A 21,875-nucleotide genomic window follows, 5' to 3' on the forward strand; every position below is an offset into this window, starting at 1 on the left:
GCCCAGATGTTTCAAGGCCAGGGCCGTCCCTAGCCATTTGGGTGCCATACACAACTTCCTTGCGGGGAGCGGGGGGGGGGGGGGTGGGCTGTGTAGAGCCCCAGGCCTCCCCTCCCAGGGTCTGGGAGGCAGGAGCTGTGGGGCCACTTTTGGGGTATTAGCCCGCTCCGCTTCCCTCGCCCCAGCCGTGTCATTCGGGTGAGGGGACTTGGGGAGAGGGATTCCCCCCCCACTCACCGGCAGCGGCACGGGAAGCAGAGCAGCCCGGCCCCAGCCCGCTCTACTCCACTAGCTCCCAGCCGCAGCGCTCCGCTTCTTGCCGCCGGTGAGGGCCGGGGGTGGTCCTTTCCCCAACCCGAGCGACATGGCTGGGGCTGGGGCCGCATCTATCCACTTCCCGCTGCTGGTGAGTGCAGGGGCGATCCTTTCCCCGCACTCACCGGCGGCGGGAAGCGGAGCGCCGCAGCTGGGAGCTGGCGGAGTAGAGCGGGCTGGGGCCGGGTTGCTCCGCTTCTTGCCGCTGCCGGCGAGTGCAGGCTCACTGGGGGAAGAGGTGGAATGGGGGCGGCCTAGGGGGCGGAGCAGGGGGGAAGGGTAAGAGGCAGGGCAGAGGGAGTTGTCCGGGTCCCCACACCCCCCTAGGGACGGCCCTGCCCCTTGCACTGGGGGCTGGCCGAGGGATAGGGCTGGTCGCCAGGACTGGTGCTGCCACGTATGCAGCACGCAGCTGCCTAGGGCACCATGAAATTTGGGGCAATTTAGTGCCCCAAATTTCATGGTGCCCTATGGATCTGCGTATGCTTAAGGATGACCCTGTTCAAGGCATTTCAGCATTGCAGCGCTGAGCATCACTACGCCTGATTGAAGAGATTAAGGGTCATTTCCAAAAGGCCAAAATTCCACTGACAGTCAATGGCCACACAGCAACTCCCAGTAAACTTCAGTAAATAACTTGTACCAGGACCAAAGGAGTAATTCAGCCCTTCAATTTATTGTCAAATCGTCATTCACTGCAATAAGGAACCAAAATCAACACAAAAATAAATTGCGGTTTTTGTGTGTTTATAACTAAAAATGGCAACAGCAACAAAAATAAACCTTTAAATGAGTTGGTTATATACAGTCAATATCATCATGTTACTTTGTTGGCTAGATTAATTAGGTGTGATCCAGTCCTAGCAATAGGTCTAAACATTGCTGCAGATAACAAGAATGCAACTCAAAAGCAGAAAATCAAAAACCATAAATAAGATAAGGATTGAAGTTACCCCCACTCCTGCACAAAAATATAATGGTGCTTTGTGTTGTATTTGTATCGGGTTTAGAGTGGATATTTTGTTCTAAAACTCTTCATGTGAACTTACATAGAATTCCTTCATTTAAATAAAAATGAGAAAAAAAAACCCTTTCATAACTGCCTTTTTTCCTCCTTTCATTCAATTTGTTTAAATTATTTTTTTCTATACAAGGTAAGTACATTGTCTGTACAAAGTTAAATATACATATTTACAATCATACTTCCAAAGCACTTTGAGTCTTCTCTTCCGTTGATCTCAGCGAAAGATAAGTGTTTTTAAACCCAGGAGTATGGCTAATTTATCAAAATGTATTGCAAGTCATGCTAACAGTTAGTTGCAGTTACTGTTAATCAGTTTGTATAAAAGCATTGGCATAAAAATAGGCATTTTCTATTATTAAATATGGCTGATGCAAAAATAGCAATCTTAACTTTTGCTATTTGTAATGGAAATGTAGGAAGCAGTCTGATGCAACTGGTTTTATCTATACTTTTTTCTTTTTGAAACAGAATTTCTATCAAAAAGAGCATTAATTTTTGATTTACAGGCAAGCCGTGTTTTTTCAAAAAAGTACAAATATATGCAGCTGGTAATAGTTGTATAAACACAGCTTTACAAATTGGTTTGCCTTGCTAGTTTCATTAGGTGACAGCCTAATCAAGAACCACCACCACCACCAAAAAAAAGCAAGCTCAGTAATATTTTGCTAGCATCTATCCGAATCTCTACGATAGAATACCAGGAAAAAATAAAGTCTTTATTGCAAAGAGTATACTTCAAAATGTGTCCTGTCGTTCAGCGCAACATTTAGGGGGTAAACAGCCATGGGATTTGCAAACAGGATCTGTGCCCCCTAAATTTTCCTTTATTTTTGTTCCATTTTTGTAAAATTTGGGTTGATTCCTCATGGAAATTGTGACCCTGTTCGTTGCTATGCACACAATATGCTCACCCATACACACACACACACACACACACACACACACAAAAACCTGCAGGGGTGGATATTATGAAGCAGAATATTACCAAAGTTGAGGGTTTTTTTTTTGGCTGATTGCTCTGGATTAAACTGTCAGTTCAAAGCCCCTCCCCATATGATAGAGTGCTACCTAGTCTAATCACATAAACCGTTCTCTGCCGGCCATGTACACTAAGGTGCACATCATGAAGAAATAATTAAGAATGAAAGTGGGAGGCAGAGTGAAAATTACCTTGAAGATGGGGGTAATCTCAGAGAAGGCCTCCCTCAGTTATAGAGAGGGAGTAGCTGCAGAGCTGCATGTTGCCTCAATGCATTACAGTTCCCATTGCTTTTTCTCTCACACAAGCAAAACCTATCACACACTCTATTCTGCTGCTTCCCCCAACTCTGTCTCAGAGGTAAGTACTCAATGAAAAGCATGAAAACTAAGCTCTGAGCTCAGAACTCAGAGCTACAAAGGCAGCATTGTAAACTAGAAACTTTGTCTCTTTCCTTCAGCAAACAAGAACAGTAAACCCAGCATCACCCAGATCCAGGCCTGCACATTCAACCCAGAACTGTATCACATAACCACATCCCCATTCCACTTCTCATCTCTCATTTATTACATTAATAAATACTCTGATTTCAAAGGTCTTTGCTACTTAAATGTTGTCCGGTAAACAATACTAATCAGCAGGTGCATGATTGTTTTAGAGGTACAGCAGTTTCACATAGTTGCCTGGGAAAGTGCCAAACTGTCTTGTTCTCCGAGACGTACCTGTTGGGAAAGAAAATAAGAATGCAATTGAATAAGATGGAGCTACAGGGGAAGGTGACTGGGATTTGAAAGAGAAAGAGCAACCTGTTTTGTTTGTAAGCCAGGCTGGGTACAAATCATTGTTCTTGGCAACGCAAGAGAAGAGGGGTCCTGGTCAAAAATTCTGTTGTTCCTGAATAGAATTAACTGAAATAACTGTCACTAACTGCACTCATTTTGTTTTTTAATTTTAATACAGCAATTGTTAGTGCTGGATTGACAGGGCTGTAGTCTAGGGGCCAGACTGTGATCTTTGCTACATCCATTTAAATCAGCTGAAATCAATGGAGTGGTTTGCACAGGTGCGATGGAGAGCACAATCTGGGCTTGTGTCCTCAGAATACAATCGGGCCAGGCTTCCATGTGCTTTGAACCCACAGATGGGCCTGATGTCCAAAGAGCTCATCTCCCATTGCATTGCGTATGGCCAGACTTACAAAAGAACTCAGCACCCAGTGTACTTAGCTCTTTGGAAAATCTGGCCTGGGCAGCATACACACAGGTTTCATAGTGTGCCTCAGCCCTGCTCTGGAGGGAAGCCCTGCTAGGAAAGAGATGGGCCCTCAAGCCTCTCAGGGTATGTCTACACTTGGAGCTGTGGGTGTGAGGAGGAGGAGACATAACCACGGCTAGCTCTCGTCGAGATAGCGTGCTAAAACAGAGCACAGCTGCGGCAGCATGAGCAGCTGTCCTGAGTGTGTCCTCCATCAGGGGTGCTAGGAAAATACTCAGCTGCTAGTCCCTCCCCCCACTCACACTGCTGCGCTGCACTCCATTTCTAGCACGCTAGCTCAGTGAGAGCTTGGCAGGTATGTATCCTGGAACTGCCAATCATGCCCCAGCTTGACGCGTGCACAAACCCGTGGTCTGTGACCCATTCAGCTCTTGGCATCTCTGCTAAGGCTGCTACCAGGCATGCCAGCTACCATCCCTTTTGGAAATGTGCAGTGCATTGGTGTATTCCTTTTTTCTGCTTAAATGAAGGTCATAATCACCAACTACTCCCCTACTCATCTACCAAACCCTTTCCTTCAAATCCTTCTTTAAAATCTGTTTCTCCCAGCAATCCCCGCTCATTAACACTCCCTTCCTGCTCAGCCCTTCCCCTGGGACTTGGCTGGTTCAAAGCAAGCCCCTGAGCCAGGGGAAGTGTGTATGAAGTGCAGTGCAGCCCTGCAGCACTGTATCAGTGGGGTAGAACAATTAGAAATGGCTGATTTTCTTCCTTCAAGACTTTTCTTTGATGAAAAATGGCCCTTTTAAAAAACTTAATTTTACAAAAAAGCTTTTTTTGTTTGTTTGTTTTTTGTTGTTGTTGTTGTTGGTTTTTTTTAACATTTTCTGCTTTCTTTAAAAAAATAGAAATTTCAAATTTTGGAAATTTGATTTTCTAGATTGTAGGGTTATTATTTTATTTATTTATTTTATGTTTATCTCCCCTCAACATATTTCTTTTTCACACACACACCCCTTCCCCAGTTTTCCTTTCGTCACTCTCTGCAACATGTCAAAGCTTCCTCAACTTTGGAAAAATTCCAGAGTGGCTAAAGAAAAACTGAAATTCTGTAATTATTACACCTTTCCAAAACTGGGGAAATTTTGAAAAGTTACAGAGTAGCAAGAGGAAAAATGAGAAAATTAAAAAGTTGGTGGGAAAAACCCATCTGCCTGGATATCATTCTTGTATTGTTCTCAGTGGAAAAAATATGGGAAGAGAGGAAATTAAAAATGTTTCAAAAATATTTCATGACAATTTTTGGGAAAAACCCCCCAAAACACTGTTCCATTTTGAAGCAATTTCCAAATTTTGAAATTTTCCACAATTTATTCCCCATTTTTTATTACCTGTAATAATAATATTAGTACTAAACATATGATGCACTCACCCACAAACCAGCCATCATCGCATTTCTCCATGACATCTACAATATCTCCGTCTCTTAGCTCCAGCTCATCGTTGTTCTGGGGAATATAGCTGTACAGGGCTTGGTAGCTAAGTCTAAAGCCGAGGGAGGGAGAGAGAGAGATGTTACAAATTATACAGTGAACTCTGCTGACATCCAATCACATCCAATCATCCAATACACACTACAGTTTGAAAAGCTACCACATGTCTATTGTATGTCCTATTATGGAGTCCAAAACCAATTGTAAACAACCTGTGCTGCTAAATCAGGGCTAGGCATTGTCACACGAACACAGGAGCAATAGTACAGCTGCACTGCAAGGAGCATCCCAGAGAAGGAACTAGGATTAGGAAGCCACAACTTTCTCTTTGTTCCACCTTTGCTCCCAGGGAGTACTGCTGGTAGAACCAAGACTCCACCATTCCCCACCTCCTCCTAAGTCTGGGTACATCCACTTCTGCCCTGGGCAGAACGGATGTTCGTTTGCTTGCTCAGGCCTCTAGTCATATTTCATTGCACACTGAGTGTCCTGGCGCTTGACTGAAATGCCTTTGAGACAGGTTCGCTTTGTACACTGCAACTGTTTGAAGGAGAGGAGTATAGACAGGAGAAATCAGGGACCAAATTCTGCTGAGATACACACATGCGACTCCACTGCAACCAAGATGGAGCCTGTGGATTTGGAGATGAAGCTGACCCAAGCCCCTGGAGCTTTGGGTGAAGTTTGGCTCCAGTTCCCAGCCTTGCGGCTCAGCCCTATCTCTCCTTGGGAGTGAAATCAGTGCTGGCGAAAGGTGCCAAACATCCAGCCCTGGAGACTCTAGTCCTCAAGTTCTCCAGAGACTAGGCTAGTGGGAAGCACAAGCTCCGTTGATGCAGCCCCACCAATGGACTTCAATCACAAATGTTTATCAAGGAGTTAGAAAGCAGTTTTGGCTGAGAGTTTCAAAGCCATCTAGGGGATTTAGACACACAGTTCCCATTAATATTAATGGAAGTTATGTGTTTAAATGCCCTAGGCCAGAGGTTCTCAACCAGGGGTACGCAGAGGTCTTCCAGGGGGTACTCCACTCATCTAAAACAGTGTTTCTCAACCTGGAGGTGGCAGCCCCCATAGGGTTGCCAACTTTGGTTGGATGAATTCCTGGCGATTTCATCTCATGACATTAATTTTCTATTAAAGATTAATCTTTAATTCCTGGAGACTCCAGGACAATCCTGGAGGGTTGGCAACCCTAGCCCCCAGGGTGGTCATGGGATGGGTTTAGGGGGATCACAAGTGCAGGGCTGGCATTAGGGAGTGGCAAGTAGGGCAACTGCTTGGGGCCCCGCACCACAGGGGGCCCTGCAAAGCTAAGTTACATGCTTCAGCCCCATCACCTGGGGCTCAGGCTTCAGCCAAAGCTCACAAGTGAAAAACAAGCTCAAGTATCACACTGAAATGTAAGTACAATATTTATATTCCAATCAATTTATTTTATAATTGTATGGTAAAAATGAGAAAGTCAGCAATGTTTTGGTACTAGTGTGCTGTGACACTTTCGTGGTTTTATATCTGATTTTGTAAGCATGTAGTTTTTAAATGAGGTGAAATTTGGGGTATGTAAGACAAATCAGCCTCCTGAAAGGGGAACAGTCCTCTGGAAAGGTTGAGAACTACTGCCCTAGGCAGCTCTGGCAATCTCAGCAGTAGTTGCTAAGCCCAGTCAGTCCTTGGTTTCTCTGTGAACACTGCCAACAAAGGGCCTATTGAGGCCAATGTAAAAGTGGCTATATTGTGCTGTGAACAACTAGCCACCTAGGAGCTACTGTGAACCCACCAACTCATTTCCTATGAGCCAGATGGTAGGCACCAATATGGGCTGCATTTGAACCACAGACCTTGAGGAGAAAGTAGCAGGTTACAAAGTCTAATTCCCTGCGCTAGAAGTCCCACCAAGAAATGATACTTTCTATGCATTTAGCACCAAATTGTCCACTCTAATTAACCATGTCCCACCCACCATCTGCCTTATGTCACACTTCTCTTGCCCTCATCCCTCTTTATCTGTGCAACATCTATCTTAGGGGCTGATCCTGCAGTCACTCATTGCTGGGCATGAGGCTTGCTGTCATGAGTCCTACACCCTGTAGGAAGTATATGCAGGAGTGTGACTCTTAATTGTGAGATCTCTCGAGCAGCAGCTGGGAACCTGATTCAGATCCTGTGTATGTATGATAAACTGAACATTTACCCTGTGCTAATTTCCATTATGGTTTGAAGGACTGTATTACTTTACAAGCTTCCTCAAGCACTTCTTTCTGTCTCCATTCATTGGCGTGATGGGCCCGATTCTCACCGCTTTGCTCCTTGGGTAGTTTTTTACCCCTGTGCAAAGCACTACCCACTCAGGATGCTCGTGCTCCCACTTCTACACAGGTGAAAATGACTTCACAAGGCAGTGAAGAATCAGGCCCTCTGGCCAAAAACTTAGGACACAAGTTTTTCCCTCCATTTGTGTGTAAGAAACAAGGATTCAAGCTGCAGAAAGAGAAGATGTAGTACTGTCCACCCCAAGCATTCAAGAACCTTGAATCAGGGCACCCCAGTCATGTACGAGCAGCGCATTGTGCCCGGTGCTATACAAACACAGGGGTCCTGTTTTCAGGCTTTTCACTGCAATGACGAGGGCTAGAAACTTCCTTCCTTATTTTTTTAATGAAAGCTGACACTCTTGCATAATCACATGCCTCCAGGGCCTGGAGCTTTAGGGGAAGTACCAAATAATGTCACACTTAACAGCACATGACAGATGCAAACGAGGCCCCTGGGAGAGAGGGCAACCAGAACCACTTACATGTCTCCTGGTGTTTGACTCCTGTCAGGGCTGGCTCCTTGTTGATGTGCTTGAGGTTGCTGAGAAATGATTAGAGATGGTTTATTGTCATTAGAGGCCATCGTGTGGCAAGAGTCAAGAGGTTGAGAAATAGCACTGCAGTAATGAACAGACTTTTCTGCAATGTTTATGATCTCATTGCAAACTGCTTCCTGCGTGGTAGGCAGCATTGACATCCACGGAACACCCATAGAACAGTCAACAAGGAATGGGGGGGAAAGGAAAAAATAGACAGGAAGAGATGGGACATTCCAGATGCAGCACATAAGTCCAGTCAAACAAAAGAGTTGTAGATCCAGGTAAATATCCAGGTAGTGGAGTGCAGAAGGGATCCAGGTGTAAGCATGGAAAAACAGGCAATACAGAAGAATTTGGTACTTAGTTTGAAGCTTTGTTTAAAAAAAAAACACACAGAAGCGTAAGTGGTTGCAGTTAGTCAGCAGTGGCACCATTACAATCGCTACAGTTGGAATATGAGAACGCACACTCCAGTCATGCACTACTCATTTAACTCTAATCCAATACAGACAATGCAATTATACCAATTCCATGTTGACTCTGGTAGCTTTTCTAGATGCTAAATTCTATTTCTCCATTACAAATACAATGATATCTAGATTTTTTGTGACTAAGAAAGCAGCTGGCAACTTTAAATTCTATGAAGGCGTTACTGTCTGTGATAAGAGACGCTACAACTGCATCTGATTGAAACAGTGGCCTTACCACATAGCTCTTTTCAGACTCTGTGAGATCTGGTCCTGCTCTCAGTGAATGGTGAGAAGGCTGTGTGATCACCAAGCAAATTATAAGGAAGACATTTTAGCAGAAGTTACATTGGTCAGAATTAAAATTAAAAAATGACGCACAGAAAACCAAACAAAACACAAAACCACCCACCGCCACTTGATTCAGACAATAGGATTTTTAAAACAGAGGACATTGGAGAGTATAGCAATGCAATTGCATTGCAGCAGCATGTGTGCTGCAAAGGGTAATACAATGGCAAAAAAATTAAAGGGTTAGCATAGGCAACTAGAGGAGGAGATGAAAAGATATGAGACAGCTAGAGACACAGATGGCAAACAGCATTGCATTGAATTCCTGTAGGGGAAAAAGACATGGACAGAAGCACAAGTGTCAGACTATCAGACCTTTAGGCCAAAGACCCTAATGAAAAAGGCCATTGCCATTATCTCTGGAAAGGCCCTTGGAGACATTTAGGATCAGGAAAAATGACAGCTCAGCTGCCTCCTAAAGAGTGGGCCAGATCCTCAGCTGGTGTAAATGGATGCAGCTCAGCTGAAGTCACTCCCAAGTGCATTGCTGTCATAGGCATGGGAACTAGGAGTGCAGGGGGTGCTGCAGCACCGCCAGTTTTTGTGCAGGGTCCTGCCCACCACCCTGCGCCCAGGGTCCTGGTGCTGCCAGGCCCGCACCTGGGATCTTGACTCCTGGCTGCAGGACCTGCGCCCAGAGCTCTGTTCTTGGCCCCGTGCCTGGGGGCTCAGCTCCTGGCTGCTGCTGGCCCTGCACCCAGGACTCTGTTCATGGCCTGCCACCTGGAAGCACACGAGGTCCCCACAGCCGCCAGCCCCACACTGGAGGCTCTGCTCCTGGCCTCGCACGCGAGATCCCAGCCTTGGTCCCCTTACTCCTGTCTGCATCCCCCGACCCAGAGCCATGGCCCTGCTTCTGGCCCCAGCTCTGAGGTGTGGGGGAGGGCGCGGACAGGAGTAAGGGGGGAGGTGAGGTAAAAAGTTTGGCTTGAGGGCCATTGGCTTTCAGCACCCCCACTGTAAAAAATGTTCCAGCACCACTGGCCGCTGTCACTGCATGGGAGCTACACTGATTGACACTAGGTGAGGGTCTGAGCCGTCACATGAAATCTAAGAATGCAGCAGCCTTTCAGAGGGACCAGTGTTTCTGAACAGAGATGGGCCTGGACCCAACCCCAACATCTAAACACGTCCAAGCTTTAGAGCCATTGTGAACACTGCCAGCTAGGTGCATCTTTTCTTCAGCATTGCTCCTTCTCCACCTCCCCCTCACCACCTCTTCATTGGGGAACCATTCCCATGCCCTAGGTTACTTTCAAGAAAAAGCAGTTTGTTTGGAGAGTCTCAAGGTACAAATAATTGGATGGAACATGAAAAAAATTCCACTACAAATATTTGCATTTACATTGCAATCTTGCATTTTTTACACACTCAAAACTCCTAAGAAAAGCAGTGGACATACTGCCTGTGCAAGGAGTGCAGGACTCGTCCTCCCTAGGGCTATTATTCTAGTTTGCAATACAGATGGGTTGCCTAGGGTAAGTTATGTTGCCACTAGCTGTGAGCTTTCAGTAAAACGTTAGACCCAAATCTTTTTCCAGAGGGTCCATTTCACTCTTTCCCCGTATTTTTTGTTCATTTCCGTGCACCCTCTGCACTGCTGAGTTCTCCAAAGGCCTTGGTGTGCTGGCAGCTCAGGAGAAAGGCTGCTCACGGCATTTCCAGACAGAGTGAAGGGAGGAAATAAAGAACTTAATGGATGGCAGGAGATTTCCAGCTTGAGTTTGGACACTCAAGAGACTCAGCTAGTTCAGAGGAGCATAGCGGGGCTAACTTCAGCCATGGGGTAGCTCCCTTGAAGTTTCTGTGAACATGAGTTCCAATCTTCTGGAGGTTCCCCCACTGTTACATCAAAGACTAAAGTATCCTCTCCCAGTTCCTTCATCTTAAGGTCCCTGACCAGTACGCCCACCCAACCGCAATGCAGCCAGAAATCTCCTCTAGTCAATCTGGCTCTCTGGGGATTAATAATTATTCCTGAATCATTTTGCTCAGAAACTATTTGTTCTGACTTTGTATAGAAAATAGAAAGTGATTGGGATGGGCTTACCACAATGTAATTAGAGCTCATGGCATTTATTGGGTAGTCTGAAATTGTTACAGGACTTTTGGAAGTCATTCCTACATGGCCACCGTCAATACTGAAAGGCTAATAGGATGATTACAAAGTCAAAATCAGTATTTTGCAAAGGAACTCGATATAATACATCAAAGGCTCTGAAATCACAGTTAACTGAGGAGGGAAAAGCTGATTTTCATGGCTATGGTACACAGCATCTACACATAAGAATTATGGTTTGATTCAGGAAAACTTAGGCTGTCCCATCTGTGACACTGTGCAGTCTATATGGTTTTATAAAAATTTAATAAGTGAATATAATGTAACTGAAATGTGCATCATGCAAAAGGTCTCTTGTAAGGTATCACTGCAAGGCTTATGATCTACTGAGTGTGATCATCCTATTTGCACAAATGTACCACTCTTGTATCTGAAACTAAAAATATAAAATATAACTCTGAGGGCCTATTGTAATTATGTAAAGTGTGGGCCATTAATGGTGATTTGGAATCTTGATGGCTCTCATTAACCAGGATCATTGTCTGCAGATGGCTGTGTTTTTCTTGTAAGTCTTCCTGTATATGTGTGTGCTGGCAAGTGGATAATGAAGTCTTATAGTGACATGTGATCATGTCACCTGAACTGGAATCCATCTTTAACCTGGTGCTTTTCCAGTGAAGGGGGGTGGAAACCCAAAGAGAGACAAAGGATTCCCGCCTTATGCAAAAGATATATAAAGGGGTGGAACAGAACAAAGAGGGAGAGAAGAGCCATCATGAAGAATCCCCTAGCTACCACCTAAGCTGGAACAAGAGCTGTACCAGGAGAAAGAATTGTGTCCAGGCCTGGAAGGTGTCCAGTCTGAGGAAAAAACTTACTGAAGCTTCTCTGAGGGTGAGATTATCTGTATTCAGTTTGATTAGACATAGATTTGTGCATTTTGTTTTGTTCTGCTTGGTGACTTGCTTTGTTCTGTCTGTTACTACTTGGAACCACTTAAATCCTACTTTTTGTATTTAATAAAATCACTTTTTACTCATTAATTAACGCAGAGTATGTATTAATACCTGGGGCAGCAAACAACAGTGCATATCTCTCTATCATTGTTATAGAGGGCGAACAATTTACGAGTTTACCCTGTACAAGCTTTATACAGGGTAAAATAGATTTATTTGTGTTTAGACCCCATTGGGAGATGGGCATCTCAGTGCTAAAGACAAGCACACTTCTGTGAGCTGTTTTCAGGTAAACCTGCAGTTTTGGGGCAAGTAATTCAGACCCTGGGTCTTTGTTGGAGCAGATGGGAGTGTCTGGCTCAGCAAGACAGGGTGCTGGAGTCCTGAGCTGGGAGGGAAAACAGAAGCAGAGGTAGTCTTGGCACATCAGTTGGCAGCTCCCAGGGGGGTTTCTGTGATCCAACCCATTACACCATCCTAATATATTCCTTGCTGGAAATGCCCCTTAAGACCATAAGATAATAAGGCCCACGTAAATGGGCACACTTCCTATGGACTCACAGGGAGCTGCACTGGCGCATATATATATATATATAGTGTAAACATCTGGCTCGTCTCTCACCATGCACTTTCAGTATCTGCTCATCCCTCCATAGCAAAGGCCTGGTGAAATTAGTGGGCATCTGTTCCTTGACTTCAATAGGACTTGGGCCAAAATTGGAGGTGATGAGCTGGACCTAACTCAGGATTTGCCCAGCGTGGCCCATAGGGGTGCAGCTGGGAATAATGTGATGAGAAGGAGAAAAGGGAAATGTGGGCTGAACTGCAGGTAGAACCAGTGGATTGTGGGATAATCTCCTAATGGTAGGAATGGAAACCCCAATCCTCTGCGATAGTAAAACCAGATAGGCACAAGCCTGGGCAATATAGGGTAAGGAACCATCCCCAGCTGGCAGGCAGTGCGGGAGGGAAGAGAATGAGGCGACCTATGAGGTAGAGATTCCAAGGCCAGAAGGGACCCTTGTGACCATCTCATCTGGACCCCCTGAGTAACACAGGCCAGAGACCTGCTGCACATAATACCTAGAACAGAGCTCTTAGGAAAACATCCAATCTTGAGTTAAAAATGGTCACTGATGGAAAATCCACCATGATCCTTGGGAAATTGTTCCAATGGTTAATTACCCTCACTATTAAAAATTTACACTTTATTTCCAATCTGAATTTGTCTAGCTTCAACTTCCAGACATTGGATTGTGTTAGACCTTTCTCTGCTAGATGGAAAATTCCATTATTAAATATTTGTTCCCCATGTAGATATTTATAGACTGTAATCTAGCCATTCCTTAACCTCCTCTGTGTTAAGCTAAATAAATTGAGCTCCCTGAGACTATCATTACAAGACATATTTTCTAATCCTTTAATCATTCTCGTGGCTCTTCTCTGAAACCTCTCCAATTCATCAACATCCTTCTTGAATTGTGGGCACCAGATCTTTTCATCTCTACTTTCTGGAGGGGTGGGGGGAGAAGGGGAATATATATATGATCACATTGCTTCTCCAACAAATGACCCTGCCAGCGTGGTTTTGTATTCAAATGATCAACATTTTTTAAAAAGAAAAAAAGATTTTGTAGAACAAAAATATCAATAAATTGGGGATGGGGGGGGGGGAGCGTTTAAATATAGCATGTACACATGGGTAGAGGGGCTTTCACTGGCACATTCAAATGTTGTAATTGCCCTCTAAACGAACAGACACACATACTCAGAGGGCAGGTTGAGGTATCTGATCATATGATGCATAAATTTAAAGCTGTAAAACAGAGGGATCCCCTGGAGAAATTAATCCACCACCTCCACTGGTGTTTAATTAAACAAAGCTCTATAAGTAACATACCGTACAAAACCCATCAAGGCCACAGATTTACAATAATGCTCAGTGCTAAATCCTCACCTTAGCAAATCACTTAAACATATGCTTAATTTCCATTGACTTCAATGGCACTAAGGTGCTTTGCTGAATAGAGAGAAACTTAAGCACATGCTTAACATAAAGTTAAGTTATACGAACATTAACTATTTAGTCATATGGCCATAGCCTGCCTTGTTCCCCATGTCACAGACATGAGTAATGAGACAGCTTTGTAATGATACCAGAATAAATCTGCACAATTTAATAGTCCAGGCACCCACTGAGATAGGGTTTTCCTGTTAGAAAAAAGATCATGAGTGGGATTTTCCAAAGTGCTCAACACTGGCCTACCTCTTTTCCCATTGTCTTTTTATGGGGAGGATGTTTACCCATCATCCTGAAAAGTATAATGCAGTGGGCTAAACTGTTATGTGGCCACCTTACTTTCCCATCCACACATTCATGTCCCTCAGTCTGCACATTCCCTTGTATGACTGATGGACAGATTTTATTTTACAATTGTTATTAGTCCCTTATAGTGGGCCTGGAAATATTAGAAATATTAGACCCGGGACTGATTGAGGAATGTAGTTTTATGATTGAGCCTTGGGTGCACTCCCAGATAATTAATACATATGAATAAGATGGATATATTTGTAGTGTATATGGGTATATATGTATGTAAGGTAAGTGGGGAAGTGGGATATCAGGAGGAAATACAAGGAGGAGGGTACAACAGGGGAGGCCTCCTGATTCATACTGAGAGAGGGCAATCAGCTAGTTATCTTAGGTGCCTGTACACGAATACAAGAAGCCTGGGAAACAAACAGGAAGAATTGGAAGTCCTGGCACAGTCAAGGAACTATGACGTGATTGGAATAACAGAGACTTGATGAGGTAACTCACGTGACTGGAGCACTGTCATAAACTGTTCAGGAAGGACAGGTGAGGGAGAAAAGGTGGAGGAGTTGCACTGTATGTAAGAGAGCGGTATGATTACTCAGAGATCCAGTATGAAACTGGAGAAAAGCCTGTTGAGAGTCTTTGGGTTAAGTTTAGAGGCGAGAGCAACAAGGGTGATGTCGTAGTGGGCATCTGCTATAGACCACCAGACCAGGAGGATGAGGTAGACAAGGCTTTTTTCGGACAATAACAGAAGTTTCCAGATCACAGGCCCTGGTTCTCATGGAGGACTTCAATCACCCTGACATTTGCTGGGAGAGCAATACAGCAGTGCACAGACAATCCAGGAAGTTTTTGGAGAGTGTTGGGGACAACTTCCTGGTGCAAGTTCTGGAGGAACCAACTATGGGCCATGTTCCTCTTGACCTGCTGTTCCCCTACCAAGTCTTCCCTGTTTGTGAAGTAGAAGCAGGTGGCAACCTGGGCAGCAGTGACCATGAGATGGTCGAGTTCAGGATCCTGACAAAAGGAAGAAAGGAGAGCAGCAGAATATGGACCCTGGACTTCAGAAAAGCAGACTTTGATTCCCTCAGGGAACTGATGAGCAGGACCCCCTGGGAGGCTAATATGAGGGGGAAAGGAGTGCAGGAGAACTGGCAGTATTTTAAAGAAGCCTTATTGAGGGTGCAGAAACAAACCATCCCGATGTGCAGAAAGAATAGCAAATATGGCAGGTGACAAGCTTGGCTTAACAGAGAAATCTTCGGTGAGCTTAAACACAAAAAGGAAGCTTACAAGAAGTGGAAACTTGGGACAGATGACTAGGGAGGAATATAAAAATATTGCTCGAGCATACAGGGGTGTAATCAGGAAGGCCAAAGCATAATTGGTTGCAGCTAGCAAGGGATGTGAAGGGTAACAAGAAGGGTTTCTACAGGTATGTTAGCAACAATGAGGTGCAGGGAAAGTGAGGGACCCTTACTGAATGGGGGAGGCAACCTAATGACAGATGATGTGGAAAAATCTGAAGTACTCAATGCTTTTTTTGCCTTGGTCTTCACAGACAAGGTCAGTTTCCAGTCTCAGACTGCTGCACTGGGCAGCACAGAATAGGGAGGAGGTGAGCAGCCCTCAGTGGTGAAAGAACCGTTTAAGGACTATTTAGAAAAGCTGGACATGCACAAATCCATGGGGCCGGATGCAATGCATCCGAGGGTGCTGAGGGAGTTTGCTGATGTGATTGCAGAACAATTGGCCATTATCTTGGAAAACTCGTGGTGATCAGGGGAGGTCCCGGACGATTGGAAAAAGGCAAATATAGTGCCCATCTTTAAAAAAGGGAAGAAGAAGAATTGGGGGAAATACAGACCCGTCAGCCTCACCTCAGTTCCCGGAAAAATCATGGAACAGGTCCTAAAGGAATCTATTTTGAAGCACTTGGAGGAGAGGAAGGTGATCAGGAACAGTCAACATGGATTCACCAAGGGCAAGTCATGCCTGACCAACCTGATTGCCTTCTATGATGAGATATGGATATGGGGAAAGCGGTGGACGTGATATACCTTAACTTTAGCAAAGCTTTTGACACAGTCTCCCACAGTATTCTTGCCAGCAAGTTAAAAAAGTATGGATTGGATGAATGGACTATAAGGTAGATAGAAAGCTGGCTAGATCATCGGGCTCAACTGGTAGTGATCAACGGCTCGATGTCTAGTTGGCTGTCAGTATCAAGCAGAGTGCCTCAGGGCTCAGTCCTGGGGCTGGTTTTGTTCAACATCTTCAGTAATGATCTGGATGATGGGATGGATTGCACCCTCAGCAAGTTTGTGGATGACACTAAGCTGTGGGGAGAGGTAGATACACTGGAGGGTAGAGATAGGGTCCAGAGTGATTTAGACAAACTGGAGGATTGGGCTAAAAGAAATCTGATGAGGTTCAACAAGGACAAGTGCAGAAACCACGATTTGAGGACTTCAATAACTCAGGCATAGGTTAGGGGTTTGTTACAGGAGTGGGTGGGTGAGATTCTGTGACCTGTGTTGTGCAGGAGGTCAGATTAGATGATCATTATGGTCCCTTCTGACCTTAAAGTCTATGAGACTCCAATGCACTGCTACAGGCTGGGTACCGAGTGGCTAAGCGGCAGTTCTGTAGAAAAGGACCTGGGGATTACAGTGGACAAGAAGCTGGATACGAGTCAACAGTGTACCCTTGTTGCCAAGAAGGCTAACGGTATATTGGGCTGCAGTATTGCCAGGAGATCGAGGGAAGTGATTATTCCCCTCTATTCGGCACTGGTGAGGCTGCATCTGGAGTATTTTGTCCAGATTTGGGTCCCCCACTACAGAAAGGATGTGGACAAACGGGAGAGAGTGCAGCGGAGGGCAACGAAAATGATTAGGGGGCTGGGGCACATGACTTATGAGGAGAGGCTGAGGGAACTGGGTTTATTTAGTCTGCAGAAGAGAAGAGTGAGGGGGGATTTGATAGCAGCCTTCAACTACCTGAAGGGGGGTTCCAAAGAGGATGGAGCTAGGTTGTTCTCAGTGGTGGCAGATGACAGAGCAAGGAGCAATGGTCTCATGTTGAAGTGGGGGAGGTCTAGACTGGATATTAGGAAACACTATTTCACTAGGAGGGCGGGGAAGCACTGGATTGGGTTACCTAGGGAGGTGGTGGAATCTCCATCCTTAGAGGTTTTTAAAGCCTGGCTTGACAAAGCCCTGTCAGGGATCATTTAGTTGGGGTTGCTCCTGCTTTGATCAGGGGGTTGGACTAGATGACCTCCTGACCACCACCAGCAACACACTGGTGACCCAAGACCGCCGATCTGATAAGTAAGCTAGCTGTCCTCTGTAGGAATCGCGATCTAACATCTAGGGAACCCTCTTAGCCCCTCCCTGCAAATCCCCACATAGCGTAATAAAGTATGGATGTGCAATAAGGGTAACCTATAACATGAATAAACAGTACTGTGCAGGGCTGGGGCAGCACACAGAGGGAAACACACACACGCAGGGGATTGTAATTTTATGTAGAATTTGGCCCGTTTTAATGTATTGAGTTAGTACTAGAGATAGGAGTGAATCAGAACCCCAGCCCAAACAGCCCCACATGTGAGAGGGTCTGATATCTGGAACAAAACTTGGCTTTGAATTTCACAATTAGAGCTGCTCTCTAGAATGAGCTCAATTGGGATTGCAAACTGAAAAACACCCACAAACACTGAGGATGAGCAGTGTCGAAACTGAGGTCCAAACCTGGATCTGAATTCTGTAGCTCAGTTTAATTTCTGCTAAGAGCTTGTCTATATGAGGAAATATACCATCGTTACTATTGGTATAACTCCCACTTCTGGACACTGATCCAGAACAACAGTGGCCTTTTTTCAGTTTTGCTTATGTCACTTTTATAATTATACCAGCATAGGAACGCTGGAACATTTCCCCACGTGGACAAGACTTAGTGCTTTTAGCATTCAGTTAAAAATAATAGACGGCCAGATTTGGAAACTGGCCCATGAGTTGGTGCCTACAATTCTGCTCATGCAAACAGTGTCTCCACAAGCCATTCAGGGATATCTATGGGATATCTATTTGTACATACAAATGTGCTAACTGCACCCTAAATAACTGCCTACAAACTCAGAGGGCAGGTTGAGGCCTCTCATAATTTAATGCATAATGTTAACTTGATCCTCACAATGCTGTAGTTGTCATGGCATATGGAATAAAAATGTTGGCCTGATAAGCCCCCGAAAAGGCCATCAAAGCAGGGCACAAAATCATAAATAAAACAGCATCAGTTCAGCGTTTAGTCTGAAAGTGCATCTTTAGGATTATCATTTTGTGATCACGTCCTGTTCTCTCTCTCTTTCTCTCGCATACTAATGTGCAAACCACACACACACACGCACCCCCACCCACACACCTGTCCCTTGGGTATGGTGAATTGGAGCACCCACCCCAGACCCCGCGCTTTGTGGGGGCCCATAGGTGGGGAGGTGAAGCGGAAGGTGAGCAGGCGAGCAGAGTGAGGAGGCGAATGGGGACACCGTGCGAGGAGGAGCCCCCCTACCAGAACCACCCCTCTCTCCCCTGCGCCTCCTGCCCACTGGCAGGTCCCGCCAATCAGCACCTCCCCAGGATCAACTGTTTCTCAGTGTCAGGAGGCGCTGTGGGGGAGGAGCAAGGGTGCAGCACACTCGGGGGACAGGGCAGAACTGGGAGGGGAAGAAGAGGTGAGGCGGGAAGAAGCAGGGTGGGGTTGGGGCCTTGGGGGAAGGGGTGGAGTGGGGGCAGGCCTGGGCGGAGCCAGGGGGAGCACCCCTCAGCAGATAGGTGCTGAGTTTCTAATGTCCCAGGTCCCACACCTCCCTAGGGACAGCCCTACACACACACACACACACACACACACACACACACACACACACACACACACACACACACACACACACACACACACACACACACACACACACACACACACACACACACACACACACCAGTAGGGATGAGTGAATTAAATGCTAGGAGAAAACAAAGCCACAAGTAAATTGCAAATTTTGATTTTTTTAAATCTGAACTAGAAACAAATCCACCCTTGGGGTCAGGTACTTGGAATCTCAATCAAAATGGTAAATTCTGGGGCATGGGACTGGGAAGGTGGCTGTTCAATGAACATTTGCCCATTCAAAGCCGTTGTCCCTAGGGGAAATGGGGACAGAGGTGAGCAAAGGGCAAATCGCAGGCTTAACTCCATACTTCACCCTCAGAGAGCAACTGATGATCAGGGAAATGACTAAAAATGGCAACAGGTATCCAGATTCATCCTCCATCCACGAATTCCAGAACAAATTGGCACACTTTACTGGTGAAAACAACCAGCACCCCACACTAGCCTTTGCAAAGTGTGTGCTTTCTCCTTCATATATTGCCAGCCAGTGGAACTGAGCTGGAAGTATACTGACGTGTAAACAGACTAGAATACCTCTTACTCCTTTTGGGGGAATAGAGAAAGGAGGGGGTATCAGCAGTTCAGTGCTGACACTGAGCTGTTTCTGTTACAACAGTATTAACACTGGCTCCTTTGGTAGTGTTTGTAGGGAATTTGGGTGTTAGTGGGTTCCACAGAACCAGCTGAAACACCAGGCTGGACATTAGCAGCTATGCCAGAAACACTCTCCCCTCAACACAAAGCAATCAAGCCAATAATCACAGAATTAGCCACCCACTATCCTACAGATGTGAGTCAGATCCAAAACTCTGGATGCAAACATGTACAAACCCCATGCCCCTAACTTTGGGCCACTTGAAATCTGATCCTGAAGTTTACAAGGGCCCCCTACCTTTCCAATGTGCTGAGCCAGAACTCCAAGTCCTAACAGGTCCTAACACCTTTAGGTGTTCCCACTCCAGATTTGAACGCTGCAGCCTGAGCCCATCTTTACTGGCCCATACCAGAAAAAGGTGGTTAGTAACTTTTGGAAGCAAATAAAAAACAACCTCTGCAAAACCATCTTCTTGATACATTACATCCCTCTTACTTTAGACACGGATTAAAATTTACTGGGGTCCTGGGCACAAAGAACATTTTAGCCCCCCACACTGAGCCACATGGCCCCACCCCCTGCTCCTCCTCTTCCCCCCCCCAAGGCCCTGGCCAGGCTGGAAGTGGGAGCCAGACTGTAGTAATAGCTTCCCAGGGAGCCTTGGCCACCTACCCTGGGTGGCGCACCCTGGGGAGCAGGGACATGGACTGGGGGTTACTCTTGGGCAAACTGGCCCCCTGCCCAGGGCAGGTAGAGGGTCTGGGGCTCCCCACAGCTCACAGGCGCCAGCTTCTTCCAGCTTCTGGGGATGCTCAACCCCCTGCTTCACCCCAGGCCCCACCCTCTTCCCCCAAGCCCCCACCCCCGCCTCTTCCTGCCCCTGCTTCACCGCCGCCCCGCTTCTTCCCCCCCAGTTCCACCCCCTCCCCAAGTGCTCCCCGTCCCTGCTCCTCCCTCTCCCCATAGCGCCTCCTGCATGCTGCGGAATAGCTGATTGCAGCGGGTGGGAGGCACTTGGGAGGTTTGGGGAGTGGGGGCTGGCTGGTGGTTACAAAGCACCCACTAATTTTTTTCCCTCCAGCTGGAGCACCCATGGAGTCGGCACCTATGCCACAGTGACCCGGGCTCCCTGGGCAGCTCTTAAGTGATCCACAATCTCAGTATCTCTCCTTCTCTGGCTCTGGAGGGGTTTAACACTGTGGGTCCCTTGCTTAAATCAAGATCAAGGCTTCATGTCATGAGACTACACAGACATCACGAACACAGAATAAACGATGGCCTCTACTCCAAAGACCGCCAAACATTCTTAAAAGCCAACACAAGTGAACGTGATGGATGCTAGGAGGGTAGTGAGAGGGACTCTTGTAGTTACCAAGCTTAACAGGTGGGTCCCAAATCAGGTATGTTTTTATAAATAGCTTTGTTAGAGTTCCCTATCAAACCAGATCCCCTGGATTCCCTCAAGGCCCCACCCCAGGAACAAGTGACCCTGGGCTTGCTGCCCATTATTTTTAGAGTGTTTTATTTGTTTTCCTCTTCTGTACAGACTCTCTTCACTAGGGTCCCTTAACCAACATCATTAGTTCCTATATCTTCAGCGCTCTCAAACCGTGGGCCAGTCCCTCAGGGTGTGTACTCCCCATCTCTTTGCTGCTATGCAGGGCCCAGGATGGGTTCATGAGGCATAGGGAGTCCACTGATCAGTTACAGAATGCCTGCTTTGATGTCCCCACCTGTGAGGGTGCCAGTGGGGCCTGCCTGTTACCTAACTCCCTACTTAGGCTGCCTGTCACTAGGGACTTCCTTATTGCTATTGAGCGTATGTGGAAGATGCTCAGATACCGCAGTGATGGACAGCAGGACAAACCCCTAAGGTAGCAAGCTAGACAACTCCCCCACCCAGGAGTCAATCTCCCAGCCCCACAAAAGCACTCCCAGAGTCGGGAAATGCTGAAACCCAAGGGGCTCCTCACACTAAAACAAACCTCCATGTTGAGCTGCTGAGAGGGAATATGGAGCTACCGGGGCCATGGTCCCAAAAGCCTGGCATCACAGAAAGGAGGGGACAGAGGTCAGCTCCATTACCAGTTGCAGTTAGCAGCAAGAAGTACCTCTAGCAGAACAGCCCCTTTGCGCTGCACAGAATGCTCCTCACAGGTAACAGTCAGAGCTGCTGCCTCGCAGGAAAACAAAGCCTCCTGTGAACCCCATAGACTCAGCCCAGTGATGGGAGAGGGAACCAGAAGCTAGTCCGGCTCACACATCACCAGCAGACCAAGTACTCTTGGTTACAC

General features: G+C 46.2%; 1 protein-coding gene across 50 annotated transcripts in view; it reads right to left on the bottom strand.

Annotated features, from left to right (window-relative positions):
* Positions 1–972: 972 nt before the first annotated feature.
* The window catches only part of SORBS1 (sorbin and SH3 domain containing 1), a 289,445-nt gene continuing 268,542 nt past the window's right edge, over positions 973–21,875 (bottom strand). For 31 of the 50 annotated variants that reach the window (XM_054034656.1, XM_054034671.1, XM_054034661.1 and 28 more), the window contains 4 exons: positions 8,586–8,645; positions 7,824–8,014; positions 4,966–5,078; positions 973–3,040 (listed from right to left, as the gene is read on the bottom strand). In XM_054034656.1, coding sequence (XP_053890631.1) covers positions 2,973–3,040; positions 4,966–5,078; positions 7,824–8,014; positions 8,586–8,645 — 432 coding nt within the window. In that variant the 3' untranslated portion in view covers positions 973–2,972. The remainder of the gene's footprint in view (positions 3,041–4,965; positions 5,079–7,823; positions 8,015–8,585; positions 8,646–21,875) is intronic. The other 19 variants (XM_054034676.1, XM_054034692.1, XM_054034691.1 and 16 more) reach the window with 2 other exon arrangements.

The sequence above is a fragment of the Malaclemys terrapin genome, chromosome 7 (genome assembly GCF_027887155.1).
Source record: "Malaclemys terrapin pileata isolate rMalTer1 chromosome 7, rMalTer1.hap1, whole genome shotgun sequence".
NCBI classification, from domain to species: Eukaryota; Metazoa; Chordata; order Testudines; family Emydidae; genus Malaclemys; species Malaclemys terrapin.